Below are 26,783 nucleotides of genomic sequence, written 5' to 3'. Positions count from 1 at the left end.
GAGAAAAGAAAAACCCTGTTAGTATCGTTATTATGAAATGAGTTGTAACTGTTTACATTTGAATCCAATTGAAACCTGTGTAACTTATCTGAGAAAATAGTCTTTATTAATGAATGAAATCTGAATCTCTTGCTATGGTTAGCTTGTGTAATTCTGAGTTTCTGCAAGAGGAGTTTATAATGTTCTGGATGTATTTTGCTTCAAGTGTTCTTTATTGCATATTTATGATTCAAGATAAATCAAAAGTCAGTTTATCAGTCAAGGGTTAGGTCTGGGTGTTTTTCTAGATCATGTGTGACAGCTTGATATTGATCTCTTGATTTCATTATGTATGCTGCAAAATGAATGACCTCTACTGTATAATGCAATGTGAAAAAGTTATACAGTATATCCCTTTGCAGCAGCCCTGTGCAGTCACTGTGAAACTTCTGTAAATACTGATTTGGATAGTTTTCAGCTGCTCGTTTTGTGTGTACACATTTATTTCTGCTATGAATTCCCCAGTGCTTGTGGTTGCATTAAAAAAGATATGAAATAATTGTACTTGCTGCACATTAGCTTATGAATGGAAGTAGTTCTTAAAGGTTGATCTTTAAAGGATGTTGCTGTTTAAAACTTGAGACTGTTAATTTTTAGTAGTTTTTTAGCAGTTTTGCAATGCGAAGATATTGAGCAGTTTAATTCTAGTCTAAAAATTCATGAGCTTCAGAAGGAAGACCACTGGCCATGTTCTGTGGTGAGAAAGCAAACAAGCTACACTTGAGAGTGCTGTCCTTAGGGATGCTCTTGTCAGAAGTCTTTTTTTGTGCTGGATGCTGAGCAGAACAGCAGGCAGTGACTTAACCAGAGCTTAATCCTGACGCACAGTCATGAGGATTAATCCAGAAATTCTTCTGGAAACTTGACTTTACGAATGCTAACAAAAATACCTCCTTAGCTTCCCCTTCAAAATCAAGCATGTGTCTGTGACCTCATGGGAGTTAAACTGGTGAAAACAGTGTGGATGCAAGTTCTTCCTGGGCACTTGCAAAATGTCCTTGGCAGCATGGGAGATGCTTCACAGGCACTTGCTGAAGGTAGTTCCAGGCTTTTGGAAATGAGTCGACTCTGTGATCGAGTGCAACTGTATGGTCCCTCTCTGCAGCCAGTATCATGAGGCTGTTGATTCTTTCTTATGGATGGAAAAGAATTGAGGGAAAAAAATAGGGTGAGGAAAGTGAAAAGGAGAAAGAAAAGGAAGCTTTGGGTTTTCTTCTGGGTCCGTTTGCATTTGCTCAGGATTGATTTTACTTCTCACTGGTTTTGCCAGCTAGAGAAATTGAATAAATTGGGATATAATCAAAGGGTTTTGTTGCAGATTAACACCTTATGTGTGTTAATCTAGTACTGTGTTCTGCTTCAGTGTGTTATAATTCTATATAAGGATTTATTTGGTGATACTATCTCTTTTATGTGATATCTTAAGGAAGCTACTGGGAGTGGCTAATTTTACAGGAATCGATGTTGACAGAAACCAGGATGGAAGTCCAGCTTGTGCCTGCTAGCTAAAAACCCACACAAATGTGATCTGTTTCTTAGCAAACGGAGAATATAGCTTACTCTGCTTAAATGTATTGTAATTTATGCCTGTGCATTCAGAATTTTGAAGTCCTTTGAAGATATGAGATTAGAACTATCTGACACCAAAATACATTAAAATCTTTTAAATCTGTACGTGAGGGAGGAAAAAGCAAACAACCCTTATTTTTCTTCTAATCTTTACATGTGATTCATTACATAAATCAGAAGTATTTTTGGGCAGTGAAATGTGTTGAGATGCATCCACATGTCCTTTTGTGTATGCTGTGCCATCGCATGTAGACTGCGTTTATCACACCCCGCCTGTCTCATCTGTACTTTCCCTATTAATGTCTCCCGCGGGAATTATTCAGACATTACAAACCCTTAAATAGCTTTGAACAACTGCCTTCAGGAAGAAAAAACTCATCATAGAAATGTTTTCTTCTCTACCATCTGCTTTGCATTTTGTATTGTTAAACCTCACTCTCTTCTGCAATAAAATAAAAAACAAACAAACAAAAAATCCTCATTGCCCCAAGTTTCAAGAGACAGATTCTTAATTCTGACCCAGTGACTATTTAAGAGATGGGGACAGGGAGGAGAAAAAGTTTCTAAATAGTGGCCACAATTGTCTGGTTTTTTTTTTTTTTTTTTTTTTTTTTTTTGGTGTATGTGTTTGTTTTGCCTTCTGGCATATAATATGTTCTAGTTTCAAGTCCTGAAACTATACTTGAAAACTTGGACATTTTACCCTGGCAGTTTCTTACAGGTGGTAGAGATGGTTGTTGATTTATCTACAGGGTTTTTTGCTTTTCTCAGTTGAATTCAAGGTTAGCAAGGCAGCTTATTAAGAGTTGTTACCTCAAGTTCTGAAAACGATTTCAGTAAAATGAAGGATTTTGTTAAGCATTTCTAAATTATCTCTTGCTGAATATTTTATATGCAAAATGCATTGATATTATGATATAGAAATTTTATTGGCAGTGAGTTTGTCTCAGACGCATGATCTGTGCATGGATTTCTGCCTCTAACTATTCCATATTCTTATTAAAGTCAGCTCTGAGTCTTCACTGTCCACACACAAAAACTTTGACCTGTAAATGATATGTTACCTCCTGATTAGGGAATGCGAAATGGTTGATGTGGGGCTGTGAATCATCCTAACTTCTAAGTAGATATCATATTTGTGTTCCTGAAATTATTTATCAGTGCTCTAAAGCAATATGTATATCTTTTGCTCACAATATATACCTCTTGTGGTAATGGCAGAGCATAATTAGCACAAAAATGCCCTTTTACTTTGCCTTTGCACTTTGTTTTATTTTGCCATTTATATCTTAAATAGGAAGAGTAAAAAGTAGGTATTGTATTTGTCATTCTCATGTTGAGATGTAACTCTTCTTTTTGCTGACCTGAAATTGTTCACTTAAATTCTTTTCCTTTGAACTTTTACACTTTTATCTCTTTTGCTAAACAAAAGAGAGGCTTCATTTAGGAAATGTGCCCTGTCTGTGTGGGAATCCCTCTGTATAAACACTCTGTCTTGCTTATCTTGGCTTGAAGCCTGACTTAGCAGATTCCAAGGTATCCAAAAATGTTTGACAGGTGATGCTTATGGATTGGTGAATTGATTTTTTTTCTTTGCTTTACTCCTGCTGTGGTTGGGGTAATTTTCTTAGGAAAGATAGGCTTGATATGACAGTGTGAGCGACAAACATTAGCATTCATGATAATTTCTGTAGTCAAAGTTGGACTTCTGTTTCTGGGAGAATGCAAAGGCTAAGATCCAGTGAGGTGTAAGCTGCAAATTGCTTTAATTCTCCCTTACCTGTTATTCTAACTTTTCTGCTTTTATAATTCAAAAAAAAAAAAAAAACACACACACAAGAAGACTTTTTAAAGTACATTCTCATGTTCACAGCTTGTATGTTATGTATGTTTAACTCACCTCACAGTTTAAAATGCCTGAGAGGAGTTGCAAGTAGAAGCAATTTGTATATATTGTCTTTTGGAAGAATGATTACATGCCATTCTATAAAATGTTTCTTCTAGTTTTACTTTAAATCTTATGTTGAGCCACTTTTTTTGGTTTAATAGATTTTTTTAAGATAGGCCTCACCAGTGGTGACATAGAAATTACATCAGAATATTGAAATTCTCTTTTTATTTTCCTGTCTTTTGTTTTTTTATTATCTTGATTTTTCTATGAGATTATTCATTTTATGGGAAGGCTACTATAGCAAGCAAAGTCTTTTCCCTGCATTTGAATGCTTGTCTTAAAAATGACATTAGAATAGAAAAATAGGCCAAGTAATTCAAAACGAGAATATTTAGTTTGTGTGAATTTGAGGGAGTTGGAGAGTCTCAGGTAATCTTTTATAACTAGTTTGATATCCAAGAAGTTATTTTATTACATTTAGTCTTAGCTGTGGTTCTAGTGCTCAGACTATGATTCTGGACATGACAATGAAGTGATTTTTTAAAACTGGGTTGGATCTTTAATGAAAAAGTGAATATCAGTGGCAGAAACCATTGATTTATTTCAACAAAATAAAGGAATAGGAATAGACAGTAGACTATTTCTAAATGTGGCAGAGGAGCAAATTTGTATTTATCTTGTCAGCTAAAATAAGCTATGTAATAAACTTTTACTTATGCAAGATATAATGTAATTATTGTGATTTTATTTTTAAGATGGCATTTCCCAATATTAACATTTTAAAATATAATTTAGACCTTTGACTCAAGAAGAAATAGCTCAGCGGCGTGAACTTGCAAGACAAAGGCATGCAGAAAAATTGGCAGCAAATCAAGGGAAAGAGCTGTCAGAAAAGTCCCCAAGTGAAAACCCATCTGAAGTGAACAGTGGTGAGACAAAAGGTCTGTATAATACTTGGCTGTCTATTTTTCTCCTTAGCTAAATGTCATCGGGATAGGTACTGATTTCCAAGCTGTATACCTTACCAAGAATCATCCATGCTCCATCCCCCAAAAGTTGGTACAGAAAATAAAGGAGATTGAGCAAACAGTCGGTAGGGTTTTATGAAAATGCTGATAGTTTATAAATACTATAGTAATGCAAAGACAGCTTTCTTACATGGCCTGAGAGTGCTCCTCAGTTCCTTGAGCTACTTAAGTGAGATAATACCTGGAAGAGATACTTTCCTGAGAATTTTGATTTTTATTCTATCTAGGAATACAGAACTACTGTATTTTTCTCATGGGCTATGTAGAAAAATTCAGGTTTGTTTAGTTTCCTGTTGGACACTTCTGACCCTGTGTCTAGCATACTGCAGGGTGTGCCAGTTTAGCTAATTCCTCTAAACTTTTATCAGAATACCTGTTTTGTTAAATATATATATTATATGTATATATAAAGGAAACTATCTAAATAATGGGTACAGAAAGGCTATATAAGATAAAGAGGTGGTTATTAAGTTATAGTGGAGGTTTCTTGCTGTCTTTTAATGCATCATCAGTCACGATAGGCTACGATGTGTTTAATTTTTTTTAGATGATGCCAAAGAGACTGTTTTCATACTTCATATATTTTTCTAACTTTGACTAGGTGAAGAGCAACAGCTCAACAGTCAAACAGAGACTGTGACCTCAAAGGCTGTGAAACAGGAAGCAGACAACAAGGAGTCTTTCATTGCTTTTGCTAGAGTGTTCAGTGGTGTGGTGCGAAGAGGGCAAAAGATCTTTGTTTTAGGACCAAAATATGATCCTGCTGAGGCTTTGCATAAGGTAAGAGGTGACAGTGAAATGTTTGGATAACTTGATATTCTTTTGAAACCTTGATGACTTATTTTTTTTACATGCTATTCATTCATAAAGAAGTTCAATTAAAAATTCCTAAACCATCAAAGGCATTTAGGATATGAATTTTTAAAAGGCTTTTTGTTTATTTTAAAAATAAAGTTATTTTAAAGAAGGAACAGACCTTGTTTATGGCTTTTTCCTGTCTGAAGATCTCAAGCTTTTGCAGATATTTCCTATTAATAGGAAAAGACTTCTTAATAGAATATCAAGTTTGGCAATGAATATTCTATTTTCTCCTGTTCTGTGAAATATGTTAGTTAAATGCAGACGTTTCAACTAATTTTCTCTCAGATTAAAAATAGATAAGGTTTAAAACCTTGTGTAGATTTTTATCAAAAGACAGACCTAAAGTGCCTAAGTGTATGTAAGCACACATGACATGCTTCAAATTTAGATTATGGCTTTCAACTATTTGCAGAACCCAGTAATTTGCAATGAAAATAATTAATTCATGATGGCAGAGCGAAAGGGGCACTAGGGTTGTGCTATGGCTAAATATCAATACAGGATGAATAAACATCTATTCTGATGTGGTCACCATCTGTCAAGGAAGTTTGGTGGGTTTTATGTATGCTGCATGGCAAGAAGTTTCAAGTTTGGCAGCTCTACAATTCTTATTAGGTATTTTGAAGTGTACTGCAGTGGATTTTCTGAAATCTGTTATGCTAAATTACTGACGGGGCAGAAACCTAGTGTAATTACTGAAGATGGTTCGGCGTGCTCACAAAAATTCTGCATGTGCCTACATGATTTTACCTTTGTCACAAAATGTGAAAACTGTGCCCCAAACCCATTTGCACATCTCATGCTTAGTATGCTTTTGAAAGCACTTATTTTAACTTCTGTGAAGATGAACAGCTCATTAACAACTTAGTTCACACAGCCACCTCTTAAAACTCTCAGCATCTTTATTCCATCTGAGCTTGGAACTCCCAAAAGCAGCAGCTGAAATGATGAGTCTCAAGAATTGCAAGTGTCTGGTATGTGGCCTTTGTTTAGAGGCAAAGCTGTTTTGCTGCACTTCCACACTGCCAGTTGAATGTCATCTCTCAGTGGAAACTATGCCCTGTTTCGTTGTTTATTAGCATTGACTGTCTCCAGGCATATGTTCCCTGAACACTGTGTAAGAAGTTTCTGATGTACTGAGAGAAAAGCCTACTAGTTCTTCTGGATATTTATTTCTTTTTGATAAGTTATTTTTTTAGCTAAACACATAGGTAAGATGTGTCCAGATTGTTTTATATTGAACAAAAATTCAGTTTCTTATTTTTCCAGCAGTTGTTACTATTGCTGTTTTGTTTGGTTCTAGGTAAAATCACGGAAACCATAAGTAGTTTCATTTGTGTTAGGAAAGTCTGACCTTAAACTTTTTACATAGAGAAGCTCTTTTGCGTAAGTTGTTCTCATAGAAAAGTTCTGCATAAAAGTCTATTAGTTTATCCTTTTCTGGAAAAATAGGGGGTTCATACAAAGCACCTACTGGAGTAAGAGAGAGGCAGTCCTGAAATACATCCTAGATCAGTGTATTCTTCAGATTCGAGGTGAATACTTAGCCTTCTCTCACTTACTTTTAAGCATGTTATTAAGTTTCTTCAAGATTTTATGTCCAGTTACACCCTCCTTTTTATCTCTGAACCCTGCCTGCTAAAAAGTAAATTTCTTGTATCTTGTTTGGAAGTAAGGCTGAAGTTAGTTGCTGCAGAGATTATACTCTGCTTTTGAAGATTCAGCTGATATTAATTACAAAGCTTAAAACTGCCAAAATATTTACCAATAAATCCAGCACGTGTGCATTTCAGTACAAATGAAAATGCTTCCGGATGTATTTCTTTAATTTAGGAATGCAAGGAATTTTTTAGGAAGAGGTTTTGATCAATACTAAGTGATAAATGTCCAACACTCGTTGTTTTACTCTGTATAGCTGTCACCCGACTGTTCTGCTACAGATGATCTGCCAGTAGTACCTCATATGACTTGCTGTACATTGGAGAATCTCTATTTGCTCATGGGAAGAGAACTTGAAGACCTTGAAGAAGTACCTGCAGGAAATGTTCTAGGTGAGATTTAACTAATATTTAATTTTCTTGAAATCCTCCATCATCCAGAATATAACAGAGTTGTTTTGATAGGATTAATGATAAGAAAATATAGCTTAAATCTCTGAATATTTTAAGGTATGCTGCATGTGCAAAGAAAGAAAAAAAACACCCAGCTATTTAAATTGTGACCTTTGGATTGTGAAGGGTGAAGAACTAATGAGTAGGAGAAAACTAAGGATTAATGTCTCATTTACTCTTATCTTTCTTTACTGTTAACTTTCATTTGGAGTATTTCCAGGTAAGCATCACCAGCAGGAATTGACAAAGGCACCAGTAAGGTCTAAAATTTCATAAATTGCTAGGATTAAAAATAATATGTTCCCAACAGTGGAATCTCTGTAGTCTTACTTTTCTAGTCATGTAGATAACTGTAGATTTATTAATGAGTCTGCCTGAATTCTGGTGGTAAAAGTTATTTTTCTTATGTCTGTGGCAAAATGACCTTTTCTGCATGCTCCTGAATGATGAAGTCATCCTAACCATTGAGTTATACCCTTTGTGCCACTCGGGCTTGTTTTGCTCTAATAGCAATAGAGTTAATGGCTTTTTTTCCTTTTTTTGTTTTTTCTTTTTGTTTATTTTCTTTAGCATCAAAAGCACTATTAGTCATTTAGGAAGTGTAAACTTAAGAAGTTCTTGGTTCTTTTTGTTAGTCTTCATTTTATGGCTAAAAATGTTTGAACTACAACAAAAGCTAAGATTGTTTCATAACTATGTTACGGTTCCTAGAAAGCTGAATAAATGTGTTTCCTTGATATCTATCTATGGTTTAAAAGAAACTTGGAATATCATTTGCATGAATTTTAAGTACATGTTTCACTGAAGTTTTTTTTTTTTTAAAATTAAAAAAGCTTATATGTAGATTTCTATTATTTATATGTGGCAATTGTTCTAGGCAGTAAAAGCAATTTCATAGTCCCAGGCTAAGCAACTTCATGGAGACTGCAGTGTTATAATAGAAACTTGAAAGAAACTTGAGAAAAATGTCTATTTGATTGCTAGGTAAAATGATTCTTTAGGAATGGCATCTGTAAATACAAGATACAACGTTTTCATTAAAAGTAAATAACTAAATAATAAAAAAAACCTGATTTTGTGTTTCTTTGTACATAAACATCTCTAGAAGTCATTTTTTGTTTTTTCCTTGTAAATTTTGGGAAATTCAATTAATCCTCTGAAAGTTGAGACATTTCGTGGAAATGTAAAATAGTCATTGTATGTCTTGGTCAATATTTTCTAAAGTGTTGAAGAAACATTTAAACATCTTCTGAAAAAAACTTACCATTTGGGGCAAGCAAACAAAAAACCACAGAATGACCTGCAATTTTGGCTCAAATGGAATGTTTCTTTGGAGACACTTCTTGCTATGTTCTGCAGATAATCTGTTCCTAATCTTGGTTACATTTAGTTTTAGAATTGGGACTAATGTAACTGTAAGGTTTACACTAGGGCAATTTGAGCCAAAAGGACTAGTTTGTTTTGAAATTTTCCACTAAATTCAATGACTGCTGATAGCAAGTATGTCATTGTGGGTTTTTGTTTTTTCTAATGGTAATTGGATTCCTGATATTTTTGTAAACTGTCAAGATTTAAGAAGAGTAGCAATGGTAGATCCAGAATGACTGATGCATTTCACATATTTTGCAAAGGAAAGCTGAGATTGGGCATTTAGAGGTTCTAGTTCAGGTATTAGTCTAGAATTTTTAAATCAATTCTGTGTGGAACTGAGCTTCCAGAAGTGCTTTGGAGACAGTTAGCCTACCGAAAAGTTGTGAGTGTTGTTCACTGCATAGTAGAGCCTAGAAAGTGTATTCATTGAGTTATTAAAAAAAAAAAAATAGTAGTTCTGAATAGTGACATTGGTCATATTTAAAGGAAGTCATTAAAATTTCAAGCTTAGATTTGGCATGCAGAGCTTTTAGCCGAACTCTGTGGTATTTCGCCTTTTTAGTACGCCATTCCCTGGTGTCTCCATAAACATATGAAGATATGTTGACAGACATGTTTTTGTTTGTCACCCGAGGCTCACACGCCCCAGTTGGTTTCCCTGTGTCCCATCCCCTCCCTCCCCCCCCCCCTTTTATTTTAATTTAATCTGGCATCATTTTCAGGACTAAAAGCTTTTTGTTTTTGCCATCTCCCCATAATGTGCTTTGTAACGTGCAGCCACAGAGATTCAAGGAAGACCTTTTCCGGTGTTTTTGGCTTGATAAACCACATCCAGGAGAAAAGGCAATACTTTCATATAAAGCATTCTGTAGTAACGGATGGAGCACGGCTTTTATTACTGCAGTTACTAGCAGTGACTTGTGTTTCCATGGCCATTTATCTTCGCGCTTCAAAGCATACAGCAGTGATTGCTCTCCAGCCATATAAGGAAGTTATTGTAGATTATCTAGTAAATTAAGTAAGCTTTTCTGAGAGCGTAGTAGTTTTACTCCGTGTAATTAAATTATTTCCAGATGGAATACACAATTAGTCATGACTGCTTGTTTCCAGTTTTAAAACTCATGGTAATTTTTTTCATTTTTTTTCCCTATTATTTATAGACTGTTTCTTACAGGCAGAATCCTTGGCCTTAATGAAAAGCTTTTATGCTGTTAATTCTGGTTTATTCTAAAGGGGAACAATTAAAGAAACAACTCGATATCTAGGTTGCATTAGTGGTGAAGATAACAATATCTAAGCTGTATTAGTGAAGATAACAAGAGTTCATCCCTTGGTCCTTGCATTCCATTACTCTCTCCTTAAAAAACTAATCTCGTTGTTAAACAATCTGAGAAACTTGTAGTATTGTAAGAGGAAAGGCAATGAAACAATCTTTGAGCTGCAAAGCCATCACAGAGAGCACAAGAGTAATCGCAGCTGAAAAGTACTACTACATCCCTGCCTAATGTGCATAGCTATTTTAAGAAGTTTTAGCAAGTTATTTCCCGGTATTATTCCAAGTTCCTGCAAGCTGAGTGAGACGCCACTTTACTTTTTCTTGATTTGTATTGCAAGCTTGCAGCCAAAATATTTTGTCGAAACTATTTGTCAAAAAGCTCTTGAGCAGGATGTCCAGTTCTGTTAATATGGCAAAACCAAAATCCTGCCTTCCTCAGTGTAGCTGTGTATAATTTACAGTTTTACTTCTTTGCAAACTATGTGGCTGCTATAGATTTTCTTACAGACCTTGAGTAGGAGGTGAGATATGACTTAAATTTAAAATAAGTGGAAACATGCTTAGGGATCAAAGATAATAATGTCTTCATAATAAATCTTTAAAACTTATTTGTCAGACTAGTCTAAGAGAAAAGTAAGATTCCCTTCATTGAAAAAAAGAATCCGATTTATAGAATTTATTTACAAGCACTATTGATTTGTCCGCCCTGGGAGCAATGAAGGGGGCAAACCAAGTGCCTTCCAAGCAATGTGAGCACTGTCTTTCATTTCTGACTGTCTTTGCTTCCCTTCTGTTAGAGGCCCTGTGCCAGCAGACAGAAGTACTCTTGGTAACTGGTACTACAGAGTTCTGCTCTGAATGAACAGGCGCCTTGGGGGAGAAGAATCTAGGTAATGGAGCAGCAGATAAGGCTGTAATAAACTAGCTATGTGCCCTTTGGTTTCAAACAATACATATATTTTGTTGAAACTGCTGACTGAAAAACATGCTGGAAATTGGCTATGAAAAATATCTCGAAGATTAATTAGGAAAAATGTTAAGTGCAGCTACGAAAATAAATCATGTGTTTTAATGTACTGCTTTAGGAGTTAGAAGCAAAGTGAAGGGCTGCCACTGACTGTGGGTAGTGTAGATTTCTAAGGAAAGTTTTATGAGCTGTTTAGCTGTTTTTAAAATTCTGTATTGCCTTTGGGTTATTATTTTTCTTTACAAAAAAAATCTTTTCTAGTCTTTTAAGGGCAGAGTAGTTTTGTGCTAATTTGGGTAGTTTCTTCTCCTTTCTTTTGTTCATGTAGCATCATTTCTACATCAGCATCAAACATCTTTTTGGACTGCCTCCTGCTTTGTTAAGGAATAACTTTCTGAATGTTCCTCTGCAGAAAGCATCCTCAGAAGCTTTTGGTGTCTCAGGTATTTTCAGAGATCTGTTATAAGGGCTAGTTCTCTACCCCTTGCTAGTGAAGGGGTAGAGGACTAGCTTAGTGCTGCCCTAAACAGGTTAGATGATTCATGGGAGCGTTAGGGTCGGGCTCATTGCAAATCTGTGAGGTTGTTGTCTTATCTTCTGCAGACATCACTTTGGCTAGTTCATTTTCTTGAACACACTGCAGGCAAAGCATTATGACTGTCTGTCTTCAATACACTCCTTTTGATACCCTTTCTCAGTCTTTATTAAGCTCTAAATGGTGGTGTAAGAAAGCAGAGAAAGATGGGAGATCCATCAGCAATGCCAGGTCAAAGTTACTTCTCTTGGCCTGGAGCCCTCCTCCCTTTCTGAAGTACCTTGCTCTCTAGGAGCAGTGGAAATTGTGTCAGGAAGCTGGTACTTGGCTGTGATGGATAGATATTTGCTGTCCAGGAGAAGGACTAGTTACCTCCTCTCCTGTGGAATAGGAAAAGACCAAGCAGTGACAATTCCTGATGGGCAAGTTCCCTTTTTCCTCTCTGAGTTTACATAAGTAATGGGGAGTTTGTTAGTACCTTTACAGACAGAGGATCAGAATAGGCCATAGCTGCTTGTTTTCAATAATTCAGTTTTGTGGGTGTTTGGTGGCACTTGCTTTTTGCTTTTAAGTAAAGAATACAGGATAAAAGTTTGAAAATTGCGAAGGCATTGGAATTAGACACTTTGTACATTTTACAGATTAATTTGACTTCCGCTAAAGGACTAATTGAGTATATTTGCTGGAGGAAAGAAAGGGATTTTTCTTTGATCTCATCCTTGTTTATTTAAATGCCCTAACCTGTCTAGTCACTTCAGGCAGGGTTTTCTTTTCCTTGGTTTTATTGTTTTTTAACTGAAGTTTAATAATCTTTTCTTATTGTTCCGTGGTAATCTGACTTTTATGTTACAACATGGTCATTCTAGATAATAAAAAACAAACAACTCCACCCTCAAAGTCACAGCTTCTTTCTTGAATTAGAGATGATGTGAAGGAATTACAGAAATAATTTGATTGAGAAAAAATACTTGCAGCAAGCTAATGTTTTACCACCGTGATATAGTAAACTGAATCCAGCAAATATACAAAATTACTTTAAAATTTGGTTAAATTTTGAAGACTAAGGGAAGCAAACAGACATCTTCACTGGAAGTTCATATCTTCAAAGATAAATCTATTGTGATTTAACAATAGATTTGACAATCAACTACAGCTATGACTGATTTTATCAATGGTAATGATGTATTTATATGCCATTTTACTTGTAATTTTGACAGTGAAACAATATCAACTGCAGATATAAAATGTTTTCCAGAAGAAATAAGGTCTGTATCGAAGAAATTTGCTTCAAATCGCCATAAGAATGTATAAGAAGTTTTTCTTTTTCTGAATGAAGGTTAATGTACACACTTTTTCTGTTAACAAATCACTCTTGAATGTTCTTGTGATGATTAAGTAATCTTTTGGGTTACAGAAGGTATGGATGTTTATTGGCAAGTCCTTTGATTCTATCCTTTCAGTTATTATAACTGTTCCGTAGCTCATGAACGAAAAGTGCTCTCAAGTTACTATTTTGTTCACTGAAAGGCAGACATAAGAACAGTCTGTTCTAGTCTGTTCATTAAATTCCAGGACTTGGAATGTGTAGGGTATCACCTAAATGGGGTGAATAGGTTAATTTGTTGAAAATGAGCTGTTTGATAGTTAAACTCAGTGTTGGGTTCCGTTCAGAGGGTTAGTGTTTCACAGGATTTAGTCAAAAAACAGGTCTAGATCTCCCTAAGTGATTTGCTAGGTATGGTTTTTCTTTTCTTTCTTTTTTTTTTTTTTTCCCCTTCAGTTACCTTCTTCCCTAAAAATGAAAATGAATAATAGTTCTCTCACACAGATGGTAGGAAAGGTCAAGATATCTTAATTTATAAAATATTCTTAGAACAGACTTGCTCTGTTGCATTCTTGTGTTTGCATTTCCCTAAGATTGCTTCAGGATTTTTCTCCTTTTATAGGTGTTAGAGATTTTCTTCCCTGAGATTCTTTTAGAGAACTCAGCAGGCTGATGAAAGTAGAGCTATCAGTATCATCTATCTGATTTCTGTGGAGGAGGTTTAGCAAAGGAAATGTCTTGTGGAATTTCCATAAAATGACCAAAGCTGCAGTGTTTCAGCCACTTAATTCCATCACCACGGCTGTTCAACTGAAAACACTTTTGTTTTAAGCATGAAGTCAAGTGGAAAATAGCTGCACACTTTTCAGTGGACTCTATCAATTGTATGAGTACAGTTAAACATTGATAAAAATTATATTCCAAAATTTTGTGAAGCTTCATATTTTTTACAATGACTTTGCTAACGTAAATACTGGAAAACAAAGACCTTTAAAATGAACGTTAGAATTGGAACTGACTAGCATATGTAAGGTATTTAATAACCACACAAACTGAAATTTTAGACCATAATGACACAAAAAATCTTTGCTTGAGGCAAATGTATGGGATATATTAAATTATTTCCAATTCAAACCATATGCAAATAATTTTTATAGAAAAAATGTAATTAGCTAATAAACTTTGTGAAGCTTTAACACTGGATCGATATGGTCTTCCAGGTAACAATTTTTGCTTGATATGGTGTTTCCATATGCCTGTAGTAAGCATTGTTTTTAAGAATGTGTAGATGGTTAATCGTATTTCAATTCAATATCTAGCCATTATTCCTGCATTTTAAGAATTTCAGATAAAAGAGTGAAATTACTGGGTTTACTGCAGAGCTAAAGTCTCTAGTCTAAGAATCAGACTGATAGATTCCTTGTGGAACCAGGTTCATATGGTATCATAAAGTTCATTCCGAACATGAAGCAGCAATTTTTCTGCTGGAAACAAGCAGAATACAGTACAGTGCAATGGAAAGTCTTTGAGACTTTGAGTCTTTGAGAATAAGTTCATAATTGGAGCATGTAGTAAACAGAATGGGCTAGCTGTTTTCCAAAAACACTGATATTGTGGATGTAGACATAAACTAGCAGTTAAATTGAATCCTTGGGTTAATATATGGCAGTGTTTTCCTCCAAGCCCAGCCCAGCCTGGTTGTATCAAAACATCTGTTTTTAGTGTTGAGGAAGTTGCTTCAAAAAATACATCACTAGCCTTATCTGAAATACAGGTTATGCAGGTATTTGAGATGATTCAGTTGCATGACAAATTGTTTAAAAAAAAAAAAATCCATAAAACAAAAAAAGTTTGACTGATGCAATATACTTGTAGGAGTTGGAATGTTTTGCTGTGCTTTTGGTTCCAGAAGTTCAAATGAGTTTGCTTCAAATCCCACTTGTAAACACTTCAGGTTCCTCTGCCAAGTTGCTGCTTACTGGGAAAGATGATGATGAAATCTGCCACCACACAGTCGTGATCAGGCCCTCTCTAGAAGAGGACTGGCACTTTCCCCCTGCCTACAGCAGGTCGTAGGCAGATGCAGGAGATGGCTCATTTCTCTGCAGTGTGCTCAGAGCAGCTGTGTACCAGGCAGAAGGGCTGAGTTGGAACCTCTGTGTGGTCTTCAGCTCTGGGAGTCCTGGGACCAAGTGTCTTGTCTTGCAAAGTGTCCACCTACTCATCCTGGTAGCAGAGCTCGCGTCCTGTGCATCCTTCTGCTCTGACTGGGGGCCATATGGACTCTTGTACCGGCTTTGCCAGTCTTCGCTTGTGCTGACGTCGTATTGTCCTGTTGGAAGCAGTGTTACCATATTTGTAAATTCCACCGAGGTGTAGAGAAATAATGCTTAAATTCCAGGTATAGAAATATTCTGTGTACTCTTAATGCCAAATGTGACAATTCTGTATGCTCACCTAATCTTCATCTCAAAATTAGTAATGATACTGTTTGGTGCTCACCTTCTGAAACTGTGAAAATATACAACTGGTAAGGAAGTATTGTCTCGTGGACCTAGAGATTCACATGAATCTATGCATTATTTTGAAAGTATTGTCCTTGGTTTTTGTCTTGAAGAGGAGAAATGGTCCTTAAGCATTTAAACACAAAGACTTTCTGACTCTTCCATGTTTTTTGATGATACTGTGATTGAAACTGGCCTGCAAGTTTAGCATCTTAGCAAAAAGCAAGCTACTCTGCGCCAATTCTGAAAGATTTGAGTGTCCTGCTTGGCTACACAAAAATGTAACAGAGAGGGGAGCTTGACATAGCCTGGACTCTGCCTGCCCCATCTGGTTGGGGTGTTGGAGAAATTTGGTTCTTGCCTGGGCACTCCCATCCTGCTGGGCTACACTCTGTGGTACTGCAGCTTCTTGCTCCCATGCAAGGATCTTCCCAGGATGTAGTGTTTTTGAGAAGTGAACCACTGGTGTGGATTCACTGACCTCTAGTTTAATGATTTCAATGTCTCTTATTAGAGCTTAGAGTCCCCCAAAAAGAAAACTATAAATGTCAATTGTGAAAGCTTAACTGATTTAATTCAGATCTCGTGTGCATTCCATGTGAGCTCGGCTTTCTGCCAAGTCATTTTGGATATTGTTTAGCAAACTATCAAAGACTAATAATGCAAGTACACAAATAACAAAATTAGCAGTAACACTTTTTTCTTTCTATTTTTTTTTTGTATGAAGATATTTAGAAGTAGTATTTGCTACATGCTTTCATGAATGGAAAAAAACACTGCTCCTGTGCCAGTAGGAAAAACAATGCTAAAAGTAAAAAAAAAAAAAAAAAAAAAAAAAAAAAAGCAATGAAGTTCCACAAAGGAAATTATTATAGACAATTTGTAAATGTTTTCACTTATATTCCTTTGTTAAGAATGTTTTATCTAAGTTAAGACTGCCTCTATCACACAAATAAGTATTTTGCAGCATTAATGAGTCTCTCCTGGCAAAAGCTGGAGGAAGTGGGGAAGGCTTATTTGCTTGTTCCTGTGTAAAATTATAGAGCTATATTTTTCTTTTAAAAAACAGCAAGGGAAAAGTACAAGTACAGAAAAGCATCATTTTGTAACACTTGTTTTGATTTTTTTTGTGTTGGAGGAGCATAAAAAACTTAGTGGGTGATCCTCAAAGTGACAAAGGAAAAATTTGAAGGTGATATATGAGGAGAAAATAAATGGGGCTCACAAGTTGAGATTGAGCAAGCACATGCCCTCCAGATGCTCATGGTAGCTTCCTGTTTTTCCTACTTTTGTTAAAAATGTTTGGCCTGAAATTTATTTTTCTTGCTGCTGCTGTTTAATTGAAGGGTTTTTTTTTTTTTTTTGGTACTTTTATCCAAAAGTAAAAAAAAGATGGTTTAGTAACAGAAACAGTTGTTGGAGATGATGCAAAAATTATTTTAAACAGGTAGAATGTAGTAGTGTTTTCAGGGATCATATTAGGTGCAGATGAAAGGTCTAGGATTCCAGTGTTGACATTCTCAATTCTTATTTTTAAGTAACTAAAATCAAAGACTGATAGAAAAACAAGTGAACAACATGCAATTGAAAACAACGTTGGCAGTACTTAAAAGTATGTCCATTGACTGCTAAGTTTCTACATAAATGAATGTTTTTGTTGTTGTTGATGGAGATTGTTCTGGAATAAGTCATTGAGGATCATAAAGTGATACTTTTTGTTCAGTAGAATAAAATGATCTTAATAAATGCATGTTGCCCATGTGAACATGCACACAGGTTCAAAATGACATGAACCATGAACTTGAGGATTTTGCTCGTTTTTATCCAAGAGGATCACAGCAATGGCTGATGTTCAACATTCACAAATTGGCTTTTTCTTAGAACTGCCTGTATGATCACTGAAGTGCTTCTTGTATCTTGAATAAAAGTTGAATAAAAGTTTTTTGCATATCGTTACATTTATAGACCATCAGTTTAATGCTCTTAGGAGCCTAGGTGATTGTCTGATTATTTTCATATGCAGTTAGCAATGTGAATATCAACTGCTCTATCAAACTGAGATAATTTATTTATTTAATTTATTAAATGATGTTAATAGAGGAGAAATCTGGAAGTAATTCCTCTTGTCAGCTCACTGTGGACTGACTTCCTCTATAACTGACCTCTGTGTGCTTTAACTTTTCTATTTCCATAATGCTTCTTTTCCCATACAGTTTTCTGTCAAATTTCAATTATTTTTGAATCACTTAAAGGATTCTTGAAATGTAAATAACATGATATTGGAAGCTGTAGGTAATTTTAGTTTTGTCCTTCTGGATTACTTTACATCTTTCTAAGGATAGGTGCACTTGCAGTTAGCGTAAAGCTCTGGTATAAAATCACTATAGCTAACCTCATTACAAGGTGTCTAACAAGCATTTGCATTTTATTCCTTTAGGACTTCATCGAACAATTTAGGAGCTTTTAATAAGCAGCCTCTGTTAAGAGTAAAGAGCAGCTGCAAACAGCGATGCCGTTTTAAAGGCCCAGAATGGCTTTCTAGGACCGATGCCAACCAGCAGGCATTACCACCTTCTGTGAAAGCCCTAGGAACAGCCCTGCTGTTGCACCAGCCTTTTATTTTTGTGCAAACATTTGGTGGGCTAATTTCACTCTCTGAATCAGTAATACGATTGTAGAAAGTAGCCGGCTTGAAGTGCTTCCAGCTGCATGGGCTCTCCCCGCTCGGCACCGCGGTGGACGCAGGAGGGCAGCCTTCCTCCAGGTTGTTGCTGGAGTTGGGGGAAAACAGTGAATGAAACAAAGAAAACTGAAACCTTTGTCTTCAGCTTGCTAACTGCTGTGTTATCACTCAGTAAAAAAAAAATACCTTGCATTTTAGCTGGTGTTTAGTAATCTAGAATTATTCAGGAAAAGGTGTGTATATAATTGCTTACATTTTGTTAGCATATAGCATTTATCTTTAACCTGTTGTGGTTACCTGAAATTGCCATGTCTATATTAGCCTCCTACCCAATCAGTGTTTTATGAAAAGTTAAATTGCTGAAAATCTGAATATGTTCAAGTCATTTCTTTGAATTAAAGGAGTAATCGTCAATATATTGTTTGAGCCAGGCAGGCATTTTTTTTTAGTGCTGGATACTGAAAACATTTTCTTAACTGTATTTTTGCTGCAGTGTTTTTAGTCCCTTGCCATTGCTGCTCTTTGCTGTGTGTGGTTCCAACAGCCATGCTGAATCATCTGTGATGCTTACTGGGCAATATAACATGGTGCACAGCTAAAAAAACAATTTCAGATTTGCCTTATAATTTTATTAAATGTTATATTTGTGATTAAATTTATGGGGATTTGGAATGGCAAAGTTGATTGCAGAAGTAGTGATTCATCACATTGGTTATGAATCAGTAACAACATATTAGAGCATAAAACACTGGAGAGAAAAAATATGGCATGTCTTAGGTCAGAGATGTAACATACTGGGATGTGTGACTTTATATGGTAACGTGACATTGCCACAGCTATAGTTTTGGGGGTAGAATTCTTTGAATGACTTATAGCTTCCTTATGAAAGTTTTCTAGTTTTCTCTCTAATTTTACTTTTTTAAATTGCCTTTTGAAGAGCTTTATTTTTTTTTCTGTGGTTCTGAGGATAGACTCTTTTAACCTGACTAGCTTCAGGTGTTTATTGTGATCTTAGATAATGTATTTAGTTCACTAGTAGAAGATAAGCTTTTATGGTATTCTAAAACAGAGTAGTATGAGATGATTTAAAATAAAAACTTGTTTGTTCTGGCTGAAGTGCCTTGAAATTTGCTTTTGATCACTGTTAGATTGCAATGTTGAAAAATTGAAATATTTAACTTTTTGAAAAAAGGGAATAATAAAATATTCTGTATCTGTTTTGAAGGAAATAGTAATAATTTAACATCAGTAAAATCTGAGCATTCATGAAAATGAAAATAGAATTTCTAGAGAGTCTCCCAGAGAGGAAACAAGTGGTGCAGATTCTTCAGGGTCCGCGTGTAGGCAGCTTCAGTGACTGCTGGTGCCTGAGTTTTCCCAAATAGCTCCGGAGTGAGAACTGTCCAGACTTGTCCGTGCATGTTGCTGCTATTGAACCCTGCCGTGGGCAAGGAGGGTAAGGGGAATGGGGACTATTTCATACCCGTGCTGCCTGTAGAAGCTCCAAGCCCAGCAGCACCCACCTGCTCTGAGGCTGCGTGATGGAAAAGAGCTGGAAAGAGCCCGGGGAGAAGTTTGAGGTGCAGGCAGCCCTCTCTGTGGAACATCCTCGCTCCGTCCCGCAAAGAGGTGACGCTTGCACTTGGGACTTCAAATTTATTAGCTGCTAATTATTATCCACAAGTGTCTTACTAAAGACATATCCGGGATCAGAATCCAGAGAGCCAGAGCAGCCCCATTCCCTTTCCTGGTTTAACAGTCTGAGACTGGAGAATAGTCATTGCCCCTGGGCAGCCTTTGAAAATCAAAGTGCTTGTGGGTTTGGGTCCCTGATAATAGCTGCCTTATCTCACAAATCTCCAAATCTCCTTTGTGAGTGTGCAGTTGGGTTTGACTTTATTTTTTTAAAGTCTTTTTAGGAGAGGATCTTACCCTCTTTTCCTCCATGAGATTGAGTACACCCATGTTTAAATAGAGAGAGAGCAGTTGTCTGTAGAAATAACTGTATCTATTACCTGACCAGTACTCTTAAGAAATTTCCTGTAGATTAGGATCATGAGAGTGTTAAAAGTTACTTATTTCACCAATGTAAAATAGTAGCAATGGAAGCCTTAAGCAACAGTTTTCAAAGAACTGGATAACTCTGCATATCCATATATTTTTTTTTTTTTATCCAATAGTACCCTGTTGTGATGTAGCATGTCGGTTTTATTTAGTAAGTGACCCATCATGGCATAGCTTTATGGCATATCCTGTGCTTGCCATGAATTTCATCCAATTGCCTTGATTAATTGAAAATCTCAAGAGGTTTTTGTATCTGCTTATATCTACTTATAAATGAGGATTTGTGATAGATGAACCAGAGTTATTTTGGCTTTGTGCTCCAAGTTGTCAGAATTTCATATGTAGGAATTTCCTGCCTGTTTGTGCAGCTCTGGAGTACTGTATGATGAATTGGGAAGCCTCTGTTCAGTGATGAATTTGGACACCAGGGCGCCAGAGTAAATGACTGAGTGAGCCAGCAAGTGTTTATAGTTTGAGGAATTTGTTTCTAAGGTTCAGCTCTCAGCAGAGGTGTAAATTGCCTGATTTAACAGGGATTTGTGTCTAGGCTATATAACTGAATCTTTTATCTCTCTGTACACAGCGATATTAGGATTGTTTTCCTACTTCTGAATTGAATAACTGGAGAATTCCCTTTGCAGAACTAGTTACTATACATCTTTTTAAAACTTGAGAGCTATTCTAATAGAATTTCCTTTCTCCTGTTTCATGGAGCCATGAGTTTTCTAAGATTGGAGCCATGAGCCTGCAGTGTCATTTCAGAAATACGTACAAAATAACTACTCCAAGCACAGGGTTTAAGTGGGAGATAATGTACCCAAATTAGGGACTGTATATGCTAATTTTCCATGAGTATTTATTGGTTTGAGATAATTTGTGAGTAGTGTTAGTAATCTTATATTTGAAACTCGGGCTGTTCTCTATGTTTTAGACTTCCCAAGAATTAACATTTGTGTTGCCCAAGTGTATGGATACATTCAGGTTTCCAGTTTACTATTTGCATATGCACATATAAAACTTTGTTCGGTTAATGTTGGTTAACTATGGTCTCTGTAGATATTTCTGACTACAACCTTGCACAGAGCACTAGTACACAGGAAAATAATTTTAGTGAAAGTGTGTAGCAAACACATGCTGGCGTCTCAGGAGGGTCAGATTACTGAACAGCCCAGGGCAGCGGAGGAAGCCAAAATCAATATTAAATGATTATATTGGTCTATCTGTCCATTTACTACTCAAAAAAAACCTTACAATTCTGAAATATTTCTGATCAGAATAAATTTCTTTCAGCTAGTTCTGTCAGTTCAGTTTGATTTGTTGTTGTTCAGTGCTAGTCATTGTCTTTAAAAAGTGCTTTTTCCCAGCGTGGAGCTTCCATACGATGGTGTTGGAGTGAGGTACTGGCACTGGCATCAGAGCTACACAAATATGTTTGAATATGTTGCATGTACAGCATTTCAGAAACAAAAAGACACCATAATTGAAATCTTTTTTTATGAATATGTGCAATTACCAAAGCATAAATGAAATTTTAATCATGACTGGATTTAATTTCTCTAATATTATGTATGGAAAATACATTTGTCATGGTACTGATGATGCTCTTTCTTCAGATAATGGCATGTTTGAAAAGAAGTCAGTGGTTTTAATCAGCTGGCTACTGTTTATCTGTTCTGGTTAGAAACCGGCTACTTTCTATGAAATGAATTAAGCTTTTCAGTTTCCTAGCAAAGGTGGTCAATTGATGTACAAAAAGGTAGTTAAAAATATAAAATCTTGTCAGAGTATTAAGCAATATTATGCTTTTGAGGAAATTATCCCTCCTGGCAGTACTAAACAAACGTGTAATTGTCATGTTGTTTTGAAGGATCTTTAACCTAGACTTCTAGTAAGATATGAACCAATGAAGATGTGAAGGAGATTTTTTTTTTTTTCCTTTTTGGGTTTTTTTTTGCTTTTTACTTTAAACTATCAGTTCAGCTAATTTCTATATTTTAGATGTGTATGCATCTCAATTTCTATGATAGGTTTTCTCTCGCTGTGTTTCATTCACACTGCTGCTGCTTTTGCTGTGTCCCTTTTGAGCAGGACAAGGTGCTCTTACAACACATCTTTTTAATAACATAGGTCACCTGCCTGGAGAATCATATCAAAGGCATATGTTTTCACTTTAAATGCTGATGTTTGTTTGCATTTAAATTAACCGCATGCAATTCTTTGGGGGAGTAGGAAGCTAGATCTAGAAACTACAATGTAATCATCTCAACATCTCTGTGCCCTGAAGGAGGCAGTGAATGAGTGGTGGAGAAAAATAGTTTTGCTATAGGCAGCATTGGTTTTGTTGGTTAAATCTAATTTGTAACTGTTTTTACTCAGCCTTCTGACTAGTTTATCTAGTGTCTTCTCAGCTCTTGTCACACTAAATACGATGATATATTTAAACATCTATTTAATATATTCAAAACTTTGAATTATTGTTTTGATGCACATTTCTTCATGCATAAAATCTTCTGATATTTTAACTCAAATCTGAGCACTCTGAAAGCCAAAAGCTAAAGCCATGGTTGGTAAAAGATAGTGTTTAACACTTTTTTATTTGATACTTCCCTTTTGCTGAGGAAAAACTACTCTTTTATTTCAGAGGGAGAAGAAAAAATTTCTGGATATTTCTTTTAACTTTCATATGTCTACACTATTTGCTTCCCAAATTAATAACCAGACTGTGGAAATTTGTCCTAAGCTCTGTCAGCCTGCCTCTGGAGAGTTAACATGAGTGTGAAATATTCCATTTCTCCCCAGCTTCAGGTTTTTCCTGAAAATTTCCCTCTTCTCTCTGCCTTTTCTTTCTGTTACTCTTTCAACTTGAGCTTTTCTTTTGGATTACCTTGGATATCCAATGTTAATTTAAAATAAAAAAAAATAGAGCATGTAGAGAATATTTTAGAGAAATCGCAACCTAGGCAATTTCAACAACTCTGCTAGCTGGCATAGTTTATGCCATATAAACCACTAATTCATGAAGACAGTTTATTTGAATGTATTTTAAATTCCTACTAGGACACTTCCTAATCCTAGCCAGGCTGTCTCTGTCATGGAGAGAGAAGCCGTATACCGCGCTCAGACCGCACGTGAAGATGTGTTTATCTTACTGAGTAATAGATGTAGTGCTCACAGCATACAGCTTGCTTAGCCCTCTTGCAGTAAGTGCTACGTGTGGTTGTGTAATGCCTCTACATCTACATTACAGCTAGCCACAAAAGCCTTTTATTACTTTGTGCATTTCTCTCTTGCTTCCATCTGCTGCTGCTACCACGATCTCTTCCAGGAGTTCAGAAGAAGGGGCAGAGGATTGGTTTAGCGAAGGCATTGGAGTGCTGGTGAGAAGGACCAGTTTCAAATTTTGCACCCAAGCCCGCTGTGCTTGAACAGTTGTAGAGACTTGAAATCTGAAATGTATTTATTTTGTGGAAGAGTTACAGGTCAAGAGATTCTTAATAAAAGCTATGTTCAGTTAGTCTCCAAATATTTTTCTGGGATTTTGCTCTTGGTTCACGCTTCCCATGAAACTGCAGAAGAGTTGTGAGGGCTGCTTGGCCTGTAGAAGGTGGTGAGTCATAAGGTTGGCTTTGTCTGGCTTGGAAGCTGTGGGGGGGAATTAAGGCAGAGCTATATTTAGGAGCATCAACTGAGTCAAACTCCTCAGCCCTGCTAAACAACAGCGTTAAAGGGGCAGTATTGGATGGTTAGGCCGAACGGTTAGAGACTGTATAGCTGTTTATTGTTCAGTGAATCACTAGAAAAGCTAATATTTACTAAAAATATGATTCTTTAGGGATTGCAAGCCAAGCAGTGCAAGTTTCATTTACACTTATCCATTAATAGACAGTCTAATTCCATTGTCAAAACTATATGAATTGAAAATAACAGATACCACAGAAGAGAGCAAGCACAGGTAAAACTTACAGTTTCTCCTTACGCTATTAGAACTTTAGATTGTAAAACCTCTATTAATTTTAAAGACTTGTTTAGTTCAGATTATGAAGAGATAAAGATAATGTTTGAGGGACTATTACAACTGCATTTCTGGCTTAAGATGAAGAGCAGTTGTTGACTGTATTTTCGAATTTTGCCATTGACACCTAGAACCAGATTTTATACATATATATACATATATATATATATATACACACACACACACACACACACATATATATATAAAATAAAGACAAAAATAAATACAGCTCTTTGCTTACTATCAAATTCTCCTCAGTGAGGTCTGCTGTGGAGTTGGGCAAACCTTGGTCACTATTTTTCAAAAACGAGAGGCTGCGTTTTCCAAGGCTACTCTTCAGTCATGGAAGTCATGGACTCTAGCTGTTTTTGCTTTGTGAGTATCCTTTGTGTATACATGTTTTGGTAGATGGTTCACCTAATTTTGATGGTGATTATTTATTTACTTTAATCACCATATTTGTTTCTGAGCCTATTTGTAGTGAGGAAGGCAGTGAGACCCCATTAGAAAAAATGTAATGACTGTACAGACCCCATCTGAAACTTGAGCGAAAGCGTTTCGGAGTGGAGAGATTTCTGTGATCCTAGTGCATTTGAAGTGGACACGTTTTTTCCAAGGTACTTGGTTTAAACCCACTATTGTTGACTTGGTAAGCAGACCTTGATCAGCACAGCATACTTCTGAAGAGGAGAAAAAAAAAAAAGGGGGAAAAAAGCTCTGAATGTATAAATTATGCAGTTGGTAAGTTTATTTGCTGTTTGATTTATGCTTCGGAGGGTGAAGTACTGTTGCTGCCAACTTTGATAGAAATCTGTCTCAGTTACTAATTGGACTTTTGAAATATGTTGTTGAGCAACAAATATTCATTTAAATACTTGGTGTTTTCCAAGTGTCACATGTTAAGCTTTGTATAAATCATGTATTATGCAACATTGAAGTGTTGGGTCAACCATTGTCAGCTGCATGAGTGTGAATCCATTAATCAAAAGGAAGGCCTGAACCTGCTGGCAAGTCCTGTTACATCAGTTATTGTATTTAAATATCAACAATGAGATTTTGCAAACTGTTTTTCCATTTAGTCTGCTGGTGCTGTCGAGGGCAAGGAACTTGAAAGCACATTTGAGGAATTCCGAATGACAACCTACATGATTTAGGGATGTAAAGAGTTGCATTGCAAGAAGCCTTCAAAACGACAGCCGAAACGTATGGGATCTTGGTGGTTAAAATTTTCAGATCTTTCCCACAAAAGTCCAATTGTTTTGTGACATGTTCAAAAAGCAGTGGTATAACAAAGCCGAGATTCCTGTGGACTGGTGTCCTTAAAATCCTCCGCTTGTCCCGAGCTACGCCTCTCCTGCAATTGTGTGTGTCCTCTTGGCTGGCCAGCATGTGCCTGCTGGTCTCCAGACAGCTGCTTCCCAGCAGAATATATAACCAGCATGTTTTGCCTGCCCTTTTTTTTTTTTTTTCCTTAATGTGAGCTCACCAATTTTGGTCTCTTCTCTGTTCCTAGCCATTAATTTTACATAACTTGTGGAAAGGGAATTTGTTGTGAACAGAGGGTTCTCGTGCTGGCCCGGCTAAGCTCAGGGGAACCTGACCAATGTATTTAAAAGTGGTTGAGGGTAGAACATGTGATTACACAAGCAGCTTTTACTTTGGAAATGAGACTAAAAACATACTCCGTTTTTAAAGCATTCTTTCATATAAATAATCCCATCAGGAAGTATGACATAATGTGTAAGAAGCATTGCTCCTCGACCCAAAAAAAAAAAGTTATTTAAGTAATCAAGTATATCGTAAACCATTTTTAGTAGAAATGAGAAGCAGATGCGTAGGACCCCTCTGGAGCTTTTAAAACTGATACCTAGCCGTGGCAAATGGTCACATTTCTTTTGTTTGGAAAAGCAGCTGACGTCCTGCTTTTTGAGATTGTACTTTGTCTCGGAGCAGCAGCCGCTGTCGCCGCTGGTGGGTGATACATGATCCATGATCCGGCGCGGGGCTCCGCTCCGCTGAGTCAGCCCCGCAGCGGCCAGAGCCCTCCCGGGCCGAGGGGCCACAGCCGCCTCAGGGCTGTGAGTCGTCACCTTCCTCTCCCACGTGCATGGGAGAGGAAAAGGGCTCTTACCTGACTGTTACGTGCATGTTGCTCCTGCTACCTTTGGCTTCATCGCACCATAGGCGTTTGGTTAATGTTTCAATGTGTTTTTTCTTGAGCGGTGTATTAGAAGCAAGTGTGTTTTACAAGTCTCCTGTTCTGGTAGTTGGGGGAGTGAAACCCTGGGGAGGTGGAAAATGCCTTTTTGGTTGGCTCGTTTTCTTCTGATTTGGCCCCAGGAGTCAGCTCACTCCGACTCCAACCAAGCTGGTGCCGGTGCCAGGAAGGTGTAGGATCTCACGAACAGAAATGCCCTTTCTAGAGTTGCTAGATCATTTGCGTTCTCCTCGGGATGGCGTTCTTGGACTCCGCTGTTTGGAGTTGGATCTCTTCCCCTTCTACCCTTCAATACAAGTGAAGGACTCTGTGTCTGGTGTTATGTCCAGG

General features: G+C 36.6%; 1 protein-coding gene across 2 annotated transcripts in view; it reads left to right on the top strand.

The window, feature by feature from the left end:
• Positions 1-26,783, top strand: part of EFL1 (elongation factor like GTPase 1) — a 73,238-nt gene that overhangs the window by 13,845 nt on the left and 32,610 nt on the right. Inside the window, exons 12-14 of one of the 2 annotated variants that reach the window (XM_088540004.1) lie at positions 4,295-4,428; positions 5,129-5,307; positions 7,304-7,439. In XM_088540004.1, coding sequence (XP_088396130.1) covers positions 4,295-4,428; positions 5,129-5,307; positions 7,304-7,439 — 449 coding nt within the window. Of the gene's footprint in view, positions 1-4,294; positions 4,441-5,128; positions 5,308-7,303; positions 7,440-26,783 lie in introns of both variants that reach the window. The other variant, XM_088539998.1, reaches the window with a different exon arrangement.

Source organism: Tinamus guttatus, unplaced genomic scaffold (genome assembly GCF_059628265.1).
Source record: "Tinamus guttatus ecotype Peru unplaced genomic scaffold, ASM5962826v1 Tinamus_guttatus_pri_ptg000004l, whole genome shotgun sequence".
In the NCBI taxonomy this organism is placed as follows: domain Eukaryota; kingdom Metazoa; phylum Chordata; class Aves; order Tinamiformes; family Tinamidae; genus Tinamus; species Tinamus guttatus.
This window is presented reverse-complemented; position numbering and strand designations above follow the sequence as displayed.